The sequence below is a fragment of the Aythya fuligula genome, chromosome 7 (genome assembly GCF_009819795.1).
Source record: "Aythya fuligula isolate bAytFul2 chromosome 7, bAytFul2.pri, whole genome shotgun sequence".
Classification (NCBI taxonomy): Eukaryota; Metazoa; Chordata; class Aves; order Anseriformes; family Anatidae; genus Aythya; species Aythya fuligula.
In genome coordinates, this window is record NC_045565.1 from 3,861,603 (window position 1) to 3,879,476 (window position 17,874).

At 37.6% G+C, this 17,874-nt stretch overlaps 1 protein-coding gene across 3 annotated transcripts in view; it reads right to left on the minus strand.

Annotated features, from left to right (window-relative positions):
* CTNNA3 (catenin alpha 3) overlaps window positions 1–17,874 on the minus strand; it is a 458,724-nt gene that overhangs the window by 15,204 nt on the left and 425,646 nt on the right. For all 3 annotated transcript variants that reach the window (XM_032191583.1, XM_032191582.1, XM_032191586.1), the window contains one exon: window positions 2,721–2,826. In XM_032191583.1, coding sequence (XP_032047474.1) covers window positions 2,721–2,826 — 106 coding nt within the window. The remainder of the gene's footprint in view (window positions 1–2,720; window positions 2,827–17,874) is intronic.

A 17,874-nucleotide genomic window follows, 5' to 3' on the forward strand; every position in this document is an offset into this window, starting at 1 on the left:
TTAAAAATGGGATGTACTGCCTTATATTCTTCAGGCTTTCAGGTCACAAAATTGACAGTGGAGTTGAAACATTGTTTAATTTTATCATCAATATCCTTCTGATTGATGTGCCTAGGTTGATGTTGATGCCTAACTGAGACTATGTTCACAGTTGTTAACTCTGAGTCATCTTTAAGTGATTTGAATATGGACTGAAATTTGCTAATTGTACTGCACTGTGTCCCTATCTTTTCAACACAGGAATTTATAAAAATCATAAGTGAAAAACAGTCTAACAGATGGGTGCTCTTGCACCTGATGATTTATATAAAATATTGCAAATAGAGTTTGATTTTTTTTCCCTAATAGGAAAACTGTATGAACTATGTAATTCCACAGTTCCTGAATTTGAGTCTCTGAAATTACATGGAGTGTGAACCAAAATAATTTGTTTGAAAATGTTTTATGAGCAAGAAAAGGTCAAAGAGATACAATTCTTCATTATGCAGTGATTGCTTATTTCAAAGTCTTGCTTAGGTCTGAAGCTAGGTAGAAGAAATAAAGCAGGTTTTGCTTTTCTTCCTTGTACGTCACTTTGAATACTGAAAATACTCATCATACGTTACTACGGTCCTGATAACTGTAAAGGCATAAAATCCTGGGACGACTGTGAACAGTAAGGTAATAGAGATAGTATCAGAATTGCTGACAAATAATTGAAATGATTTAGGGTAGCCTAAGTTCAATAACAGGTGGTGAAGAAGTGTCAGAAAAAGTATGTGTGAAGAATGCAAGGACATTTATCTTAGAACATATACTTGAAAAATGGTAGAACCAGCAGCTGTTACTCTTCTCTTTTGAAGCAAATAGTACAAACCCATTTTTACATCAAAAAAATCACACAAATTAAATGTTACTAACCTATTTTTAGCAAAATATGTTAGTGTATTTTAATGTGTTGGAGAAAGGCAATCACTAGAACATAAGTTTTGATGAAATTTAGTCTAGACAGCAAATTCTTGAAAGGGTCCTTCAGTTTGAACAACTATTAGTTAGCCCACAGGGAATGTGATGTTTCTTTTCTTTTAGGACACCAAGAGAGCAGGGCAGACGTAAAATAACAACTAGGTTAAATAATATACTATTTTACTAGCTAAAGTAATGACTAGGTCAAATAACAGTTGAGTGAAGAATTGTTAGTGTTTACAAATGCCATGGAGATTTAAAAAGCACAATGACACAGTTAAGAAAAAATCTCGGTGAGATAAAGGATGATTTGGCGTAAGAACAAGAGTATATAGAAGTTGAAAGATTTCTAGCCATCAGAGGAATGAGAGGATCATATTGTACATCTTGCAATAGGAGGCGTAAGGTCAAGATTCTTTTTTTTTTTTTTTTTTTTCTTCTTTTTTACTAAGTTTGATGCATATACAGTAGTGATTGTAGTTGTGTGCAACACAGAGGTATTGAACTTACTGAATAGAGATGGCCTGGTTCACTCATATCCTTACAAGGGCTTTTTTGATTCGTGTCTTTGTTGTTGTTGTTTTTTAAAATATATACATTATCATATATGCTTATTTGCTTCTAATGCTTATGACATAAATTTAGCCAAAATGCAACACCTGTAACTGATTATGCCATCAGGGGTCAGATGGGTTATCAACTGTGTGCAAGCTCTGACCTAGAATAAATAGAGGTTATTTGAGTGAATTCAGTAAAGGGTTAAAACAACTTGAACTTCACATTTCCTGGCACTTTGGAAGGTACACAGTGGTTATGTGCTATAATGGTTTTTCCTCATGCTAACTCGTTCATGTTTCTAGTCTGGAGTCACAGTAAAAATACAAGAAGAAAGTTTTAGGTAATTTTAGGTAAGAAATATTCCAGTAAGAATTCACCATATTGTAAAAGGAGTAAGATTGTAATACATTAATCTTTAGCTTTGATACCACATTATTTTCTGTAATACATCCAGTAAAGATTACAGATTTTTAATTTTAGTTTTTAAACGTTAAAAACTGAATCTGTAAAGGAGGCAGTGCACTTGAAAAAGATACGCTGTATGGAAGAGCACCTGTCAAGATCAGAAATGAGGACATTTTACCTATTTTTTTTCCACAAATCAGCTCACAACTGTATAGACCAATAATAGAAATTTTGTCTCATGTTATTTGGATTTCAGAGTCATATAACAGAAAAAGAAAAAAAAATCCTTCTTCATGCATGTTAGAAAAGTAAGTTTTATCTATGAAAATAAAAGTGAGGGGAAGAGTGCGTGTGAAAGACTGACTATACCATACTACTCTGGACCTAAAAGCCAGTCACAAAAGACTAGGTAACTAAATGGCTTAATAGTTGCAGACTAAAATTTCACATGGTTCTACTGGCACAGTCTGGTCCTAGTACTACCTACCTTACTTAGGAAAGTGGATTGCGTGTGATTAATTGTTTGGTGTTATTAATGTATTAAGGTAGCATGCTGCCATCCTAGCCAGGAAGATCACCGTGCTTATGGATTTACATAGATCTTCTTCTGATTTTTCAGGTGGTGTCATAGGTTTTTGTTGTTGCTGTGATGTATCCGTCAATTCCGAAAAGTGAGAATAAAAAGGAAAATTAGACAGGTAGATCTAAAAATGTCATTACTATTTCTGTAAGTGACCTTCTCAGGTATTGGAGCTTCTGTGGACGTATTAATCTGTGACAAAGGTTAATGCACTGCTAAATAAATAACCTACCTGATTGGCAATCAGCCGTGCTAAGACATCCATCCTTGATCCTGACTCTGAAATCATTTTTGCTGCATTAATTACATCAGATGTGTTCTTCAATGGTCCTCTACCCCTTCAAATGAAACAAAGCCTTTATTGCATTATTCAAAAACTGAGAATAAATCATAGCCATGCAAATTAGGCACAGAAGAACTCAATTGAATCAAAGTAATGAATCCATACAACTGTTTAGTTTTCATGTCCCACAAGTTTACACTGCTTGGCATCAACTGTGTAAGTACCAGAAAAATGTCACAGTTTGTCTCATGCTAGAAGCACAATGCAAACTAAATCCTAAGAACAGGGATTTTCGAGCCCAGTCCCATTATGTCATGTACAGATAATCCTAAGAAGGAAGTGGTTAAGTTTTAGTGCAGAGAAGCCTTATGCTGTTTGCTGTAGCTATCCTGTAGTTTTATGATTTTTATGTTCATTTCACTTCTAGCGTTTTTCTAATAATCTCTTTTCTAGTCAGTACAAAAAGAAAGTACATTGCAGTGATATATTCTGAGCCTCATTGTGGACGTTTGGTCTGAAAACCTAGGTTGTTTTTATTTTATTTAATTGGTGTACTCAAGCATGAATGGAAATACGGACAGGGCTGCAATGAAAACTGACAAATACTCCTCTGCAATTTGGATATGCTGTTTTCTCAAACCACTTCCAAGTAATTTCAGAACAATTGAGGAAAACTGTTAAGTTTTTGTGAACAGGTTGTCAAAAAAACACCTTTTTCTTCAGGCAAAAGACTTAAAATGAAGTATTTCTGGAACCTTGAGAAGAAACTAAATGCATAAGGTAGCTAGTATTGACAACCATTATCTTCATATTCCCTTGTGCGGTAGTTTCTTCAGTGCTGAAGTAATACTTCAGCTCAACTAAAATCAGCACTTGCTGTGCTTGATGCATATAAAGCAAGCACCTTGCTAAATTCAGCTCTGCACTTCAGCCTTTTTGATAGGAAGATTTTTAGTTTTATTATGTGAACGCTTAACTCCTGAAGGCTTCATGGCAAAGATCTGCAATGGACAAAGGAAGTGGGCAGCATGGAAAATTACTAAACTTGTTTGCTCAGATGAGGAGACCCTTTTCTTTGAAGTCAGTATGGCATCATATAAACAAAACAAGCCATTTCAGTAAAAACTGATTAACCAAAGGCATTAATATGCTAAAAAAATTACTGTATTTAGTTATACAAACATTCAGTAAAAAGTGATGACAACATGGTTAAACTCTTCTTAAATACAGTCTTTGGCTAGGGGGAGGGGGAAGACAAAAACATTCTTTGTAAATGAATTTTGCAAATTTATTTTGTGTCTTTATTTTATTGCTTTTGTTTGTTTGTAATTGATTTTATCATATATGCTTATTTTCTTCTAATGCTTATGACACGAATGTAGCTAAAATGCAACACCCCTAACAGAATAGGATGTGTCAAGTGCATACAAGATGCCACAGGTAATAAATATCAGGGGTCAGATGGGTTATCAACTCTGTTCCTTCTTTTTTGTTGAAGCCCACATCCAGAAAAAAGAAAATGGAACTGGATAGGATGCATGTTACTTTACTGCAGAAAGGCATCTTCTTGCCATGGAAAACCTACTTAGTGAATTGCTTAGTTTATAGTTTATACTTAGTTTATACTGCATTTGGGAGATGAAATTTCAGATGCAAATCACATGTTTACAGGTCAAGTACTTGAAATTTCACCAGATTTCACCAAATCTCACCATTTCACCATTTGCCTTTCCTAAATTTTACCTTTTGATGGTTAGTTGCACAACTGAATACTTAAATTGCATACTGAACTTTCCCAACATTTCAGTCCACTGATTAGGTTTTCACTGTTATTTCCCCTGTGGTTACTTCCAGAGGCCACTGTTAAATTGTTCTTGGCAAGTCCTTTTGGTGCTGTACGAATAATGTAAGTGGTCCAGAAACCATTCTGAGAAGTTACAGTCCAGTCTTACCAGTCAAACTACACAAAAAGGGAACATAACCCAGAACTGATGAAGTGGGGAAAGGAGAGTGGGACTAACAGTGACAACTTACCTTTTAGTTTAGATTAACTACCCGACTCCAGAGGTTAGAGATGCTAAAGCACATTGTTTGTTGTTTTATTTTTTTTTCCAGTCAGTAGATTCCTACCGGTTTTAAATGTCCTTGCATTTTGCCTATCAACTTTGAAGTATGAAAATACACTTTCCTTGGGAACCTGTTTCAATGAGCTATCCATCTCTGTCTTTTAAGATACTTGACTTGCTGCCCTCTCCATGTCTTGTATCAAGCTCCCCTTCCTTCTACAAATGTAGTCCAGGATTATCCTCCAGAAGATAGTGAATCATCCCTCCTAATCTGTGAGACTACTGTGGTGCTAGTCCAGTTGTTAAAAGTAAACAAATTAGTATAGATACAGACTTCCACATAGATGCTTGTGATGATTACCTTAGCTCATTCACCTACAGCAGCTGCTTAGAGAAGGATTAAAAATGTAATTCCCACTACGTACTGTCTGCTGGTCAATGGTGCCAAAAAAAATCTCCTTCAAAGAGAAAAGTGAATGTATTTTCCATCTTTTCCCTCTTCTATGAGAGAAATTCGGATTTGTTTGTTGTAGTGTTCAGGAACTTTTTTAATCAGCATTATCTTACTATTTTTCCCTTGCTTCCAGTCTCTGTAACATTCAGAGCCAAGCTTGATCTCACACATCCCAATCATTTTACTGGGTTGATAGTCTACAGTGGACTCCAAATGACTCATTTTGATTCATTCAGTGGAAGATCTAACCCATCTGTTTTCCTCACGCAGCACTATTTACAAGCACTAAAGCTTTATTAGCTAGGTAAGTTTATAACATGTTCAAGGCTATGAAAACAAAGATAAGACAGAAAGGACTATATTTATGAGCAATTATACACCCTCAAGGTAGTGATGGCTTGTTACTATGTCACTTAAATCAGTTTTCTAGCCAGCGAGGAGGGGACTGGGAAAAGACAATAAATAAATTAAGAGCAGTATCTAGGTAAGTCTAACTAGAGGGAATGTATTTGGATTCTGAGCAATTAAGTCAGCTGAGAGTATCTCAACAAAGTTGTAGGAGGGAAAAGCTTCACAGAACTGTCTCTTGAAAGCTAAGAAAAAGAAAGCCTAGAACTTATTAATTGCTCTGACACTGAGGGATTTTGTGATGGAGAGACCTAAGCCTTTCGTTCTTGCTCCAAGCCATGATGAACAGTGTATCTGCAGTCAGTCCATCACAGTGCAGTGCCTGCACACTGTTGTAACTCCAGTGCTTAGCAGGCATCAGCTATCAGTGACAACTTACTTTCTTCCTTTACACTGCAATTTTTCACTGAAAAGTAATTATCAAAAATACTCTCTTAATTCCAACTTTTACCTCTAACTGAAAAGCCTTTGCCATCGCAGTCTTCTGTCTCTGAGGAAAGTTCAGTGGCTTACCTCTACTCACTGTACTCACCTCAGTAAATGTTTTGTTTCCCCTTCATCAGAGTTAACGAGTCCTACTGACTAGCCAGTCTCAAAAAACAAACTCCTAGCATACATCTAATGTAATACTCATAGCTAATGTGGCTCTCATGTGACAGGCTAAAAGGAAGTAAAACTCTCAGAGCCTATGCGACTGCTCATCTTAGAACTAGAATATACAACTCCTCTACCAATATTTTCAGAATCTTTTATCACCGTTTTCCTTTTCTTTACTGGTAAGGAATGACTGAAAGTGTTTCTACGTACAGATCCCAACTGAAGACAAAGCCTAAACCCCACAGAAGAAGGATGTAACTGTAGCTGCTTCACAATACATTGGACTTTGTCTCCCTCCCACTTCAGGGTGCACCGTTTCAGATTAAATTTTTGCAGTTCTGAGTGTTCATTCAAAACTATAGAACTATGCATTAAACAGTCAAGGTTATAAACAAATAAACCTTTTACTACTGGCTGCACATCTTTATCACTTATACCTGAAGAGGACTTGGTAGAGTTCCTCAAGAAATTAGGTTAGGGTGAACATAACAGTAGATAGTACAGGTGAATCCCCCTTGCCATTTTATTAAGGCTCTGGGAAGGGGAGGAAGGAAAATTCTGTTTTCACTTGCCATGTAGCCCAGTCTCATTTTACAGGTTTGGAAAATTAGGAGAAAAATATTCTTGCTAGGAAACCTGCTAGCATAACTGACTAAAGACACACTCAGCATTTACAGATATAGTAGCTGAAGCATTTCCACTCATTAACAAAACAAATGCAATACAAGTAAAAGCACAGCCAAATGAGAAAAGGACAATGTGAGGAAGTACTAATAGGTTTGAGGAAAAGGACTGTAAACTCCTTGAATTAAATAGTATTGTGTAGCTTTTGCAAGGGAGGGAATTAAGATTTAAAACAATACTTGCCTTGTGGGTACCCATGAATGGGTCAGGAAATCCAGGAACTGCAAACACAACATAGTTATTACTAACCATTCTAGAGTTCTAGAAATTCAGATGAGTTTATGAAGACAGAAGTTTCTCTTTCCTCTTTTTTTTTTTCTTTTCCTCAGAGATTCAAAAAGGAGAGGAGGTCCAAAAGCGTAGACTTTTGGTAGACGTGTGTGTAGCAAATACTGTATTTGTAAATGAGTGTAATCTGGGCTGGTATGGCTCTGACTTGTTTTTATTGAATTAAGTGTGCATAAGTCACTCACAGACCATGATGGAGTGCTGCCCTTGAGAATTTCTGTGGAAATGTCTCTGTTCAAAAAGGTATCTGGTGAATGCCAATAAACACTATCAATTCATAATCAATTTCAAAGCATGCTGACTAAAACAAAGAAATGAGCAACCATCAACATGACTTCTAGGACAAATATTGTCAGCCCCCATGTAAAACAAAGTTTTATAGCCTCTAGGAAGATGGGAAAGATAAATACCATGTATTTTTAGTTCATTTAGGCTTCTGAAATTGTCTCCTGTTACGTTTTCATGAACTACCTAAAGAATATATGGCCTAGACAAAAATCACTGAAAGAGATGGGAAACTGCTAGAAGAGCATCCTCTAAGATAGCTGGTTATCGAATGACAACTGTCACAATAGAGGGCAACACAGAAAAAAAATATAACCTGGTTTTGCTGGAATCCGTCCTGATTTCTGCACTGCTCAGTTCTTTATTTACTGCTTGACTAAAGGAAAAAAGAGAATGCTTACTTTACTTAAACTTAACAGCGACTGGAAGGAGATATATATATATATAAGTTGGGAGGCAAGCTTTCTAATTATCTTAAGTATTGAAGAACATTTAGCTATAACTACAAATAAAAAAAGAGAATGTCCACTCAGGTAGGAAAATTATAAAATACGCAGATATAAAAGTGTAATGTCAGTCTCTATAAACCATTACAAGAAGCAATTTGGTGTTCTAGTGGATCACATATTGCTCAAGTATCTAAACTAGCATACCGCCAAAGAAAAAGCAATGGCAAGATGGTATGTACGGAGAAGTAACTTCTGCTCTTCTGTGCAGTGATGAGGTCTCTGTAGGTAAATCTGACAAAGAAAACGTTCCTGGAAAGACTTTATAAAAGACCAAATGCCATCATAGTAGATTAGGTTTGGCTTTATTTCCTAAAGGTTCAGCTTTTTATAGTGGTGTAAGGCTCTGTGAAAGCCTTGACATGGGAATTCCTACAATGGCAGTCACTGGCTTACATGACACAACAGGATTCTACGGTGCTTACACTCATATGGTTATATGGCCCATCAACAATGACATCGCACCTAATGCACGTTTTATTAGGTCAAAGCCATCTGTTCCTGCGAAGTGGCCACCTCCTGTGCCAAGGAGCATCAGAAAGTGACTTAGAATTTCTGGACAAACCTGAACTGGATTAACCGTCTCAACTCAACAGCACTAGCATTGAAGAAAAGGTTTTGACAAAAAAAAATAAAAAAATAAATTAGGAGTCACACTAAACATAGAAACAGCTCAAAAGTCCTGACTTTTCCTTTGAGTTAAATGGGTAGAAGGCCAACTTTTACTTTTCTCTTTTCCCAGACCTGTGCACAACGATAATATAACTGTGGCTAAAGTAGTGTTGAAAATAAAAGGGCGAATAATAAGCCATAGGAGTAGTTAAATCGTTTATAGCACTGGGTTACGTGAACAAGAAGTGGAAAGTACTGTGATTTGCAGCAATTTACCTATCAATACAAGTTTATGTCAGCCCCTTTGTTTCTTTTTCTGTTCTGGGGCATCTCCTACTGTGATTTTCTTACCAAGGTCATCCCTCTCCCCAGGCCTGTTTTGCTTTCACTAGCCTTACAAAATAAAGCTGTTATTTAGAAGGTTTTACTCTAAGAGAAACCCAGTCATATCTTTTTGTTGCTCATGTTTCTTGTATTTTGCCATTTGAGACCAATCAAAAATTTACTCAGCATTTAGCAGACAATGCAGCAGAATTTTTATTTTCCAAAGGTCTTTAGCTTCTGCCAAATACGATGTTGATTGCAATGTCTAAAATTCACTGTATTTCACCAATACCATGGTGACTTGTTTTCATTGCTAAAAAAAAAGACAAAAATACCATCTTCTGAAAAATTTCACAAAACATCATGAAAGCTCTGTGGGGTTACTGTAGTTGATCTTTGGTGCTGTGCTTATCCAACAGGGATTCTGGTCTGTGGAGCACAGACCTCCCCCTTCTCCCTCACCTGCTTTCAAGTGGCCTTGTGACTGGCCATTAACCTGCAAAGCCGTTAGTCAGGAACAGGCACTTAAGTGGTCAAGTGCCTGTTCCTGACCTCCCCACACTTCTCCTGAGGCAGGCCATTTCTAACCCTGAGAAATACTGTGTGACTGCATAATGACAAACCAAATCCCCTGTATTTGCATAACTGTTGTGACAAAAGTTTGATACTATTACAACACAGGTTAGACATTTTCTTAATGATCCGTTGTGTTTTGTTCCTCTCTGCTTTGAGTAATGAAGTAGGAATACAAATATTTAAACAAGAAAAGGACAAAATGCTCTTGTTTGTAGCTCATGTATCTTACTTTGTCAGCTGTATAAATGTAGTCCAGACATTGAAACTTGGCTGCAGGGTCAAAGGTGGACGTGACATTATTGTGAAGTAACTGTCACTGGAAGCACAGTTCCTGGTCTCCCATCTTAAAAAGCAGATGGCTTAAAAACAAAGCATTTTTTGCCTCAAAATGTGGCCCTGTGTACGGTAGACTGCTGCATAGATGAAAGGGAAGAAATGCTGATATTACTCGAATAGTTACTGAGCATTAAGTTACCCGTAAAAGATGCCTTTTAATGTGAAACTCCATCTTAAAAGTACTGTGGAAGAGATGAGACCACAAGGCGGAACAAGAGGGAAGAGAAAAGAAAGTAAGTATGTCAGGAGTGTAGCTCAGGAGGCTGAAGCGGAAAAAGCAGCCTAAAGCTTCACTACAAGTTCCTAAATCAGAAGCGTGACAAAACTAATCACAGCAACAACAGAATGTGGAAGGCAGCACATCAAAGGGAAATGTCTGATGGGCATGTATATACACTAGTTAACTTGTGCAATAACCTGAGAAGTGTATGTTTACATACAATCTGTAGAGATGAAATCTAAGAATTGCAAATTCCTTCCATAATAACAATTGTACACACAGTCTTCCCCTTCATCCTTAAATCTCTAAGTCCAAATCCATACAGAAATATTATCAGTACAAAGTAAGAGAGTATCACAACACCAGGAGCAAGTTAGTTCTGGAATCTTAAGCAAGCATCAGTTTCTCACCTCTTTCTTGTTCTCATTATTGCTTGGATGTTTCTCCAAATCTGTTTTCAAATCCAGCTTTTCAAAGGACACTTTGATTTTCAGTTTCTAAGAAAGTCAGCAGATCTTAATAGTCAGGGGCTTTAACTTGGATGTCTGTCATTTTTAATCGCTTGTTACATGTGTACCATTACTGTGTTGCTGATTACATGAGAAGTTGGTTATTTGTTTCATTACTCTCCCCTCTCCTATTTCCCATGGCACAAACAAGTTATCCACAGACTTTAACATATATAAAGTTTAAGAAACCAACATGTTGGATGGTTGTATGCTTTAGTTATTTTTAAAATCTAAGCCATTATGGAAACTAATTGGTTTGTATGAAGAAACAACATGAAAAAAAAATGACAGCATGTATTTTAATAAATGCAGTTTCCTCACAGTCTGACCTAGGTTGTGCAAATAATGTGGGCAATGAAAAAGGGCATTTTAAAACTTTACAAAAGGGCCACATTGCCCATGAAACTTCAGTAAGTACCTGAGAGCCTGTCTGCAAAGTAGTGCTTAGGGTTGTATCCTGTGAGAGCTCAAAGAGCAAACACAGAGGTGTTTGGCTATGAGGAACATGTTTCAACCCTAAGAGCCCTGTAGCCGCAGGCCTGCAGTGTCTGAAAGCACAGAAGTGAGTTACAGCTGACTCAGACAGTCAGTGCTCTCTCTAAGGACCTCCTCTGCAGAGTGGCCCATCTGCTTCCTACTCCCGTGAACCATGTGTTGAATTTTCAAAAGGAATGTCCTGGTTTCAGCTAGGATAGAGTTAATTTTCCTCCTAGTGGCTGGTATGGTGCTGTGTTTGGGATTTAGGATGAGAATAATGTTGATAACACGCTGATGTTTTAATTGTAGCAGAGCAGTGCTTACACTAAGCCAAGGACTTTTCAGCTTCTCACACTGTCCTGCAAGTGGGCAGACTCGGGGTGCAGCAGGAGCTGAGAGGGGACAGACCCAAGAGAGCTGACACAAACTGGCCAAAGGGGTATTCCAGCCCATCCAACAGCATGCTGAACAATTAACGTGGGGGGGCTGGCTGCTCAGGGCATCAGTCAGCGGGTGGTGAGCAATTGTATTGTGCATCGCTTGTTTGTACACTTTATTAATAGTAGTACTACTATTATTATTACTATTATTTTCATTTCTTTCCCATCCTAATAAACTGTCTTTGTCTGAACCCACAGGTTTTCATTTCTTTCTAATTCTCTCCCCCCATCCCAGAGAGGGAGGGGGGAAGGTGAGTGAACGGCTGCGTGGTGCTTAGCTGCCGGCTGGCATAAACTATAACAAGGAATTACACCAGGGTCAAGAAAAAGCACGTGTTAGCAGCGCAGAAGTAGGAAAAAAGCCATTTAAGGGTTAATAATGAAAGAAAATATGTATGTAGGCATTGTAGTGCAAACATATAACAATGCCACTTAAAGAAGTCAATACTGTCTTTTAAAATCCTCTTGCTATGCTGTAACCTTTAAAAAGGAAATACATGTTCCCTTTATTCTTTGAAGTGTATCTTTACAGTTCTCCAGTGAGAGAAAAGCAAATGAATTGTTTCGAATTTATTACTTTTTAACATAAGCCCGTTTTTTCTTAACCTTTTTTTCCAGACTATTTCCTTATTGTTTCACAAAATGTACTTTGTAGCAAGACCTGTTACAGCAGTAAAACTCAGTGAATCCCAATAGGTTAAAAGTCAAACAGTAAATTCTAATTTAGTATTTTATGACCACTGTGCTTCAGTGCATTTCTCTTAATTGTGCAATTAAAAACATAAACATAATTGCAGACCATACCGTTTGATTTTACAGCTCACGGCCAGAGTGGTGAAAGAAACTTGAGTTACTGGGAACTTGCCACAGGCTACTCCTCCTGTGGCAATCAGACTTCTAAACCAAGACAGTTGTTGTCTGTCTGGACTCTACCGCAAGTGTCCTCACAACAGCATCATCAGCTGGATTGTGAGAGAATTTCCAACCACTCTTCTGCTTGATTTTTATCATTCGGTTGGCCTGTGGTTGGCCTGCATGATCACTTCAGCCCATAACCCACTGCTATTAAGTAACCAAACCACATGCATCCTCTCTAGCTAGGTGGTACGAAGGACTAGCCTAAGTCACCATTTCTGCATCTGCAGGATCAGTTCCTGTTGGCTGTTTACAGCTCTCTTCTGCGTACAGTTTCATCAGCTGTGCAGCAGGGACTGCCTGGGGACTCTGGACAAGCCAGATTCTCCAACACAACTGCTTATCAACGCAGCAGAAGCTGCCTAGGGGAGTCTTTAAGGACACTCTGGAACTTATCCCTGGAGAGCTCCTGCACCACTGGACTGCACCCTTAATGGAGTTCGGCCATCTCCGTGTTTGGAGTCACTCCCTTGTTCCAAAGCCATCTTCTCCTGGATGCATGTGACTACATGGGGAGTTCATGGACCACCCAGGCACTTCAACAAATTTAGTACGATGTTCTGTAATTCGTCAAATGGTCTTGTTTTCCTAACATTTTAAGGCTCTTTCATATTTCTTGAACAAGGTAAGGGGATAAAGTGCACCGTAGGATGCCCTATGTGTTTAATTTACAAAGTGCATGCCACGTATGAATGAGAAAAAAGTATTTCCCCCTGTGGCCTCAAGCAGGTACAACCATTTTGGAATGTAGAAAATAACCTAATACATAATTAATATTTTTTTTTTTTTTTTTTTTTTTTTTGCCGTTGAGTTATGCTCTCAAATACAAAACAGCCCTTTTCTCATCTTTTTCTTTGTAATTAAAAATGCAAACTACTAGAAGAAAGTCAGTAGGAACTCTGACGGATACATAACTAAATGCACTGAGAAGGGCCAGGCTGAAGGCTGAAAGTTCCAACTAAGCTCTGGCCATCGTGTTATGGAGAAGCCTTTAATTGCATCCCCCCCACACAGTAGTAAAATATATGGTACAGAATTTGTGTTTTCCAGGATAAAAAATATATATATATAGTATCAAAAGAAGTAATAGCGACTGTAAAGAATTCTCTCCTCATGGGTTTTTAGATTTGCAAACATAAAAGCTTGCAAAAGCGATAGTAAATTCATTATCCAACAAAAATAAATGCTGAAAAAACAAAGCCTAAGTTCAAAGAGCTCCTTTTTACAATTTATATTAAAGACCTATCATGAAATATGGTCTCAGAATGAGACTTCGGAGTCAGTATTATAGGCTAACAGTGCCACCTGTAACTATGCACCCAAATAGCTGTAATTATGCATTTATATAAACTATGTGGCGAATAAATATGTCATTCTTGAGCTTACACTTGATCTGTGTTTTTTTTTCTAATTCAGTTGACCTCAATCCCACTACACAGATGACAGTGGAAAGAGCAAAGGAAGGTGGATTAATGACTTGAATTTGCTTTACCATGTCTTTATTCACATCACTGAACACCACATATACTCTGTGATAAGACGTTCAGATACCTTCTTGAGTAACTACCTCTACATGGAGACTACCTGGTACTTAGGTTTTGGGTACTAGCCAGACAAACGGCAAAGAGTGGGAATACATCTCACCTCTCCCCTACCCATCTTCAACTTTCTCGCTTACATTACATCTCCCAAATCAACACAGGATATAATTCTATGAAATGTTGGATTTTTCTCCACTATCTACCATCTGACTTCCATGTAAATACCCTATGTTCAATGGATCAAACATAGGAATTTTATGCGGGTGTTAAATGATGGTAGTTCCAATCTGTCATAACCTCCAGCTACGAAACAGGGACCAGGACAAGCAATGAAGTCTGTATAATGTTTTCCATGCAATTCTATGTATTCTAGCAGGCAAAACACTATTATCCTGCAGCCACCTCACTTAGCAACAGTCAGCATTTTTCTACACCTATTAATTGTCCAGGTGCTTTGTTGACTCGCTGCATGCAGCTATCCTGATATAAGGACTGACTACACACAACAGATGATCCTTGTATATACCACACACATAATAATGAATGGCTGTTTACATACAGAATCCCATCTTAGAGCTTCCAGGTATTTGGCAAAGGTAACTCTTCAGTGGATGATGGCAACAACTGAGTCACCTTTACAACACCATGAGACTCAGAACGTACATGTTTCCTGCCGAGGGTACATAAGAAACTATGTAAAGATAGAACAAGAAAGTCATGTTCCACTGTGCAGTCTGTGTGTGTGAACACGGTTGTTGAGAGTGCTTCTAAAAAAATTAGGCTAAGAGCTTTAACAACAACCTTACCATTTTAATTCTGACCCTTTTTTTATGGATGGCTATGGTGAGTGGCCATGCTTTGCCAGGCCATTCTCTGCAGCATTCCTCCATGTGCTCCTGCTCAGTACCATGACTGTAGCCATGTTGGGTACCTCCACAAGAAGCGCAAAGGGGAGAGATGAAGGCTGGAAAAAAAAAAATCTCTTTGGATGTGAATGAGAGCCCTGAAGACTCATCTACTCACAGGTCTGTAGATAATTCAGGAAAAAAAAACAAAAAAAAACAAAAAAAAAAACAGAACGACAACAAACTCATGTTGCTAGATGCACAAGAAAACTGAGAACTGGCAAAACTAATAGAAGGAATATCATGGGCTAGAAAGGCTACGAACGGGTCTAACTTTTGGCATTATTTTACTCTACAGTGCTAGCCTTCACAAAGCTCTTTCACCTTCCCTCTAACCTTCTTCAAAATCTTTAAGTTGATTCACAGTACAGTCATTTCAACTCCTTCTTACCAATACTTCCTACCTTAATGCTCTATATTGAAGGCTTTATTGTTCCACAGAAATGTTGATTCCAAAATCAATCTTTCAGAATGCCTTTTACTACCTATAATATCATCTTGCTAATCACCAGTCATGCCATTTTAAGCATTTACTTCTGCTATTCCACTTTTAGTGTTAACATGTGCTATTAGTAATTGTACTTTTTAGCACTTCTGCCCACAAGCTATCACTAATAGCTTTCAGAGCTAGTAGAAAAATAAAAAGACCAAGACCTCTCAGGGGGTACAATTATAACTACCAGTACATCATAGCAAAGGAACCAGTGTTCTGAAAAATCCACAGGAAAATATAAATTAATACCAAAAGCTGACTCAAAAACTCAAATGGGTTAGCTAGCATTTTTGTTGATGAAGATGTATTTGCCTAATGGTATATAAAAATTCTGTCACATGGTCCTTTGCTGAGCTACTGTTTTGCAAAGAAAACATGCGTAATAATCACAAGTTTTGAAAATATGATAAATGGATTTTAAGTTGAATGAAGTTAAGTACAAAAAACATTGCACTTAAAGAAATTTTTGGACTTACTAAGTCACTTCTATGGTAGTAAACTACTACATCTTACAAATGTATCTGTCAACTTCATAACTTTGCTCTTCAGAACACAATGGCAAATTTTGCCTGATTCCAACATCTGACATTTAAAGACAGACACGAAGTTGTACACCCTACATACTGTGCATTATAAAATCAACAGCAGTTTGAATTGAAGATGATACTGAGCCTGGAAAGGTAGCAAAAGCAAGATGACCAGTACCAAAATGTCACATAATAAACCTGTAATGTTAAGTCTATTAGATGACAACTGAAGAAAATAAAATTCACCTTTCAACATTAGTCCATTCAATTAGGAAAATCACATCCTAGGATTTACATGAATACTGTTCTCACAAATGTGTTTTGTTGGTTTTTTTTTAGTACCACGTTCACTGTTGCAAAATCAAACAAATGGCAAGGTATCTAATGTCAGTAACGTATTTTGCAGTAAAAAAATAAGAAAGTACTCATCAAAATTTACATTTTGTGTTGTATATGCACCTAGCACATCTGCTGTGCCACAGTGACAGATGTTTATTAATATGGATATCTAATCATATTGCTAGATTGATAATGGCTCAGTAATTCATCTTCTAAATAGTGCACAAGTTTTTGATTATATGGTGAACCAGTTATCAAAATATTTCCCAATAATTATTTTTTTTCCATTTCCATGGCTTCAGAAAAGCAGCATTATTTTGCAGTTTTGTTTCAGAAATCACTACAAAGTTCTATCACAGCAACTCCTATAAGGTGACTTTATACATGTTTATGTATGCTGTATGGTAGACCTGAAGAAACTTCTTTTAACGTCTAAAATTGATGGAAATGTGTTTTGATACGAGAGCAATCCCTTGAAAAAATACTTTCTGCGGTAAGTTTGGTGACTCAGCTCCACTCTGTCAGTTATGCTCAGGAAGATAATATTTAATCCTAAATATTAGCCTCTTGTGCACTAGCACATCCACAATTTTTATTCCTTGATACCTGCAACCTGAGTACTGTACTTGACTCCCACAAAAAAGTACCTGCCTTGAAAATGCTATGCAAAGAGCAAACTAATCTCGGATTTTCAGAATAAATAAATACTTTGCATAATGGGGATAAAAAACAATTTTGGAAGCAGACTGTATTTTTTCTTTGTACTTTTCTTGCAGCAATTTGATAGTTGCACTTTTCATGCTTGTAAGGAGATGTAAGCAAACACATTCTCATTTGTACTGTTGACTCCCAGAATTATGAATGGCCCCACAGCACTGAAGAGACATGCTCACTATGTTCCCATTCCCCAAAATCTCCCACTTTCTTGATAGGCTCTCCTTGTCACTCAGAACTACTTATGTAAACAGTGTAACACAGAGAGAGTGTGAGTGAAATGTTTGTGCTGTCAGCCTTAAGCATTCAAATGTCATGAGGTAGGATCCAAAATATCACTAAACTGGAATAAATACCAGGTTATTTTAAATAATAAATCTCAAATTCTTTGTATCTGCTTTGTATCTATGCGTTCAGGAGTCACATTTCCAGGATTTGCTCAATAGCCGTGGAACATGCTGGTGATGAATTTCACTTACAGTAACGTAACTCAGGTGTCAAGATATGAAGTAATATGCAACAAAAGATTTCTAACAAAAGTATGAGTTGTCAGCATTGGCTGTTTGAGCCCAAGAAGACAGCAGTTAAAACACAGAAGGTCTTAATCCCTATTCTACTCATCAGACATCAGTAAGAAAGCTCTCTTGCAGCCATCGAGTGCACCCTCAGTAAGTTTGCAGATGACACCAAGTTAGGTGCGTGTGTCGATCTGCTTGAGGGTAGGAAAGCTCTGCAGGAGGATCTGGATAGGCTGCACCGATGGGCTGAGGTCAACTGCATGAAGTTTAACAAGGCCAAGTGCCAGGTCCTGCACCTGGGGCGCAATAACCCCAAGCAGAGCTACAGGCTGGGAGATGAGTGGTTGGAAAGCTGCCGGGCAGAGAAGG